Below are 4,766 nucleotides of genomic sequence, written 5' to 3' on the forward strand. Positions count from 1 at the left end.
ATTAAAATGCACTTAAACTAAGCGTATTGAATACAATAAAATTCTCTCCTCAACTTTCTCCCAAGCCATTCATCAACGAACCGGCTTTGCAACGAAACGGACAGATTGGACAAACAAAACACTTTATCGGAAGTCCCTTGAAAAGGCAATGGGTATAAAATGAGTAAAATAGAATAACTCTTAACATAAACGTATTGACACTGATCTATGTGAAGTGCGATTCACGATCGTGACCGTTCATTCCCCTTATCATATCGTTACACTTTCATCGCTACCATCGGTCCTTTTTATTATAAAAACGGTGGATCGGCGGGGGAATCCGCAGTGTTCCTGTGGTGCATTGTTTGGACGTTCCAGCGTCCCGCGGGTGGTTCCTTTTACGAACCAACTGCACAACAGTTGCACAAACCCTCCCCTCTCTATCTCTCTCGATCTCCGCCAGGGATCGGTCAGGAGGTACAACCGACCATATTTCGAGTGTTCTCAAGGTATGAGTCTTTTAAAATCGCTTCACGCTTCTCTGAGGCACAAATGCACGACATATTTTTCCTATGTTTGATTATATCTCAGTGCTCCCCGCGGAGCAGCTCCATCAGCAGGTTGAACGAGGGTTCCTCGTCGTCCTTGGATTTGATGTTGAGCATTTCCTTTCCGACCTGAAAAGAAGACACAAAGGGTTTTAGAAAATGGCCACCGTGAACACTACGCACCACACCATACCTGACATGTTCGCTGTAGTTCTGGAATCCGCAGCAAAAGCTCCCCAAACTTGGCCGGCGATTTCGGATAGTAGGCCAACGTGTAGGCTTGCAGCGCTTGGAGGGCTTTCTCCTGGCTCGCCCGAACCTTTTCCGATTCTTTCAACTCGGAAGTGTCCGAGGACAGCAGTACAATCACTTTCATCGCCACGTACTCGTACTTGTCGACGCGCAATCGTCGCAGATGATCGGTTAGATTTAACATTCTTTCGATGCAAGTCTATGGAAAATGAAGGACATTGGTTTTCGAATGAATTTTAACCTAACACAGCATTCGGTAATAGTTCGAAACTTACCTGTAGTCCACTATTCTTAACCTGTTCCAGTGTGATCGACTTCCCAAGGGAGATCTTGATCTCTCCCGGTGTTGAAATTGAACGGTAGCAACATGAAAACAGCAACAGCTCACACCAGGAGTTGATCAGTAGGCAGATCTGGTCGTCGATCTATAAGAGAACGTGAGAATGAGAGTTAATTGAAATCATATCTCAAATGCTATGGGTAAAGGAAACGTACCGAAATATTCTTAAAAAGCGGCAAACTCTTGCACCACTTGACGATCTTGTACAGGCGATGGTCAGCTATGTTGCAGAGGTTTGCAATCAGATCGGGACTGCTCTCGGAAGAGATGCCGGCACTGCAGAGCAGCGGATTGTTCGCAATGTTCGTACAGTTACCCGCCGGCGGAGGTTGATTCAGCCGAGCCAGCTCCGCTGCGTTGTACTGCCACAATGGTTCAACGTCCATAATTTCCTGTAATGAAGCATCATACGATTAAATCAGTTTCGATGTGTTGTTCCTCTTTCCATGAACCTTGCGTACCTGTAACAGAACTGGAATGCCTGGTTGCATATGATTTCCACCTCCACTGGATCCACCGTTTCCATCGGCGCTTGGTCCATTGCTCATCCCGTTCAGTCCACCGTTGCTACCCCCGCCGGGCATCATCATACCACCTGCGCCGTCGTTCGTTTCCACCTTCATCTGCTGGCTCGAAACAACTCCTCCACCGCCACCGGCAGCGTACGGCGATCGGACCGATCCTCCGTACTGGAATGCACCGACCCCGGGCGACTCGCCACCCTGCATGCCGGCCGTATTCACCAACGGCCCAGGAAGAGTGTACGAGCACTGGTACGTCGAGCGACCACCACGTGTACGATCCTCACGAATAGCTAAAACAAAAAGGGATAAGCACCTTTAGTATCAATTCATTTCAAACATCACAGGGGATCTCTACCTTCCAACTTCATCCCCTTCTGAAGGCACTTCTCGAACCGGCAGGCAGGACACTTCTTGCGCGTCGCTATCGCCACCGGACAGGCCGCCCCCCTAAGGCACACGTAGTTCTTACGGTTCTGGACCGTGCGCTTGAAGAAACCTTTGCACGACTCGCACGAAAAGATGCCGTAATGGAAACCGGAGATTTTATCGCCACAAATCGGACAGGGACTGGAATCACAGGAGAGGTGGTAGAAACAATTTTAGCTCATTTATGATATCGAAGAAGATGTTGCTCCGTGAAGGTACGTACCTATTGATCAATTGTTGTCGGGAAATGCCGGGTGATGGAAGATGCTCCCCATCGTAGAGTAATTCCTCCTGCTTGAGAGCTTGCTGCTGTTGTTGATGTTGCTGCTGCTGCTGCTGCTGCTGATGCTGGAGTTGCTGCTGATGTTGCTGCTGCTGCTGCTGCTGGTGGTGCTGCTGCTGAAGATGATGTTGTTCGCTGTCCAGCATCGGTTTGAATAATACTGAATGATGCAGGGGAGACCCATTGAAGGACGCGACGCCTCCGCCGTTTCCACCGCCGGCGAATATGCTGTGCCGTCCCTGGATGGGCGAATGCGTCGGACTGAACTCTGAACTGTACGAGTAGCAGCTACTGTGCGACGCATCGCTGTTGTTCCGGCTGAGCGAAGGAGTGTACGGAGCGTGGCGTGACGTGAGCGGAGACTGGCTGGGCGAGCTGTGCGTGTACACCGAGTGGATCGCCGAGTCGGGGCTCGGATTGGCCGGCAGTAGTGTCGTCTTGGAGCGGACGAGCAGCGGAGAGTGGATAGCGTTCGGGGGCAGCGCACTACCACCACCCGGATCGCCCACCCCACCGGGGGGAAGCTCGTACTTCAAGTTTATCACATCCGGAAGACCCTTCTTGAAGGCTGACGCTCCTCCGGCTGCTGTTGGAATGTTGGACGATGGATGCTGGCCCAGACCAGCGACGTTGTACGCCAGGCCCGGGTTGATCAGTGGAAGCCCTGCTTCCGGTTTGATCAGCATACGGTTCGGAAGTGGTGAGTTGCTTGAGCTGCTCGAATGTCTCAACCCTGCGTGGGTACTACTGCTATGGCCGTGCAGGGAAACGCTGGCGTAACCGCTGTTGCTACTACTGGATGCGGTCAGTGCCAGCGGTTCCGTAATGCCCGGTCCACTAGTGGGCAGTTCGTGATCCTCTTCTTGCTTCGGCACAATCATGGCCACGGGGGAAGACGACGGTGCGTTCTGTGCCAGCTTACCCACACTCGAGCCCGAGCTGCTGTTCTCGTTGTCCACCAGCATCGGTTCCTCCGGTTCCGACAGCTCACCCTCCCAGGACATGGGCCGGGGTGCCCCCTTGCTGGCGCTTCGTTCCTCCCGCATATTCACCCCATTGGTCAGTGCAACGGCGGACACTGTCTTTTCGATGTTCGACAGCTCCGTGTCGGATTCGTCCGATTCCTCCATCTTCGGCACGGTTATCCGGATCCCTCCACCAACGTTTCCGAAGAACGGCGGTGCCGTCGTACCCGCCGGACTTGCGCCAGGAGTTACGTTGTTATTGTTGTTGCTGCTACTGCTCACATTGTTGTTGTTGTTGTTACTAAGAGTGTTGTTGTTATTGTTCACTCCCGACACACTCCCGCTGGACGTCGCTAGTTTGGCAACCATGGCCGCATCGGCTCCTCCATCGTCGCGATTAATCGTTGTGACCGACACGTTCCCTCCACGACTAGCCGGTGCCGCTCCGCCACCTCCTCCACCACCTCCGGCTCCGTTTACTTCCGTGGATGTCATTATTTTCATTGATTGTCTTGCTTGATGCGTGTCTGCTTTCCTGACGGTTCCGAAATCAATTCACTTGTCTGCTGTCCTTTATCCTTGTGGTCTGACACGTTCCTTCGTTTGCATTTCAGTGTTCACACCTCAAATGTATCATTGCCTAAAACGAAAACCAAAAGAAATCAATGAATGAATCATCAAGAATCCAGAGACATCCGGCTTAAAATAAAGTGCATTAGTGAGCTTGATGTGAAACCTATCGCCAACAACCCCCATTAGCCACCATTCAATCAACCCGAACGCTGTAAACAGGAAGAGGTAAATCCCCCCGAACGATCTCTCTCTCTCTCTTGTTCGGTCTTTTCATCAAGGCCAAAACACACAAAGTACTTTATCAAACTTTCCTCGTCCAAAATAGAACCGATTCTCTCCCGGCTTAGAAACTGATACTGCGAGCTCGTCTACTAATACTGTATTTATTTACATTCGGTGCCGTCATAATTGAACCCTCTTCCCCACACCCCTTAAGGGGGGGGATGGAGGCAGACAAACAAGATGCACTCGGTCTCTTTCATCCCCCTCCCCGAGTTACGGGGGGATGATTTATGTGATCTTCCCTTCTATTCGCTTCATCTCAACAGAACTCACCCACCGCCCGGTGGAGGCGCACGACGATCTACCACAGATTACTATTCCTCAACAACACACAACGCAACACAAACGTCAACACCCCGCGAGAGTTAGGTGGAAGTAATGCAAAGTCCACCCCGCGACGACGCGCCGAGAAAAATACACACACACACAAGTGGATTAGGGGTGGGGGGTTGCGATGCTGATGGAGGCGCCCTGTCTAGTGGGGAAAATGCACACACACACACCAACACGCGTACAAGCGCAGACCAAGCACGAACACATCGTGATCCCTCGTTTCGTACGGAAAGACACGACGACGACCTTCAGATATGTTGG

General features: G+C 51.5%; 1 protein-coding gene across 1 annotated transcript; it reads right to left on the reverse strand.

Annotated features, from left to right (window-relative positions):
* Positions 1–416: 416 nt before the first annotated feature.
* On the reverse strand, positions 417–3,821 carry LOC131263587 (nuclear hormone receptor FTZ-F1 beta). The gene is made up of 8 exons (XM_058265810.1): positions 2,480–3,821; positions 2,293–2,383; positions 1,999–2,210; positions 1,581–1,933; positions 1,275–1,511; positions 1,055–1,204; positions 721–978; positions 417–656 (listed from the first exon to the last, which is right to left on the reverse strand). Exons 1-8 carry the CDS (start codon positions 3,819–3,821, stop codon positions 567–569), a joined length of 2,733 nt encoding a protein of 910 aa, XP_058121793.1. The 3' UTR covers positions 417–566.
* Between the last annotated feature and the right edge of the window lie 945 nt (positions 3,822–4,766).

The sequence above is a fragment of the Anopheles coustani genome, chromosome 2 (assembly GCF_943734705.1).
Source record: "Anopheles coustani chromosome 2, idAnoCousDA_361_x.2, whole genome shotgun sequence".
Lineage (NCBI taxonomy): Eukaryota > Metazoa > Arthropoda > Insecta > Diptera > Culicidae > Anopheles > Anopheles coustani.

Coding starts and splice junctions, on each gene's coding strand:
- LOC131263587 (XM_058265810.1), bottom strand. CDS start 3,821: ATGAAAATAATGACATCCACGGAAGTAAACGGAGCCGGAGGTGGTGGA. Junction 2,384..2,479: donor GATGCTGGACAGCGAACAAC/ATCATCTTCAGC, acceptor AGCAACATCAAC/AACAGCAGCAAGCTCTCAAG. Junction 2,211..2,292: donor CGACAACAATTGATCAATAG/GTACGTACCTTC, acceptor CTGTGATTCCAG/TCCCTGTCCGATTTGTGGCG.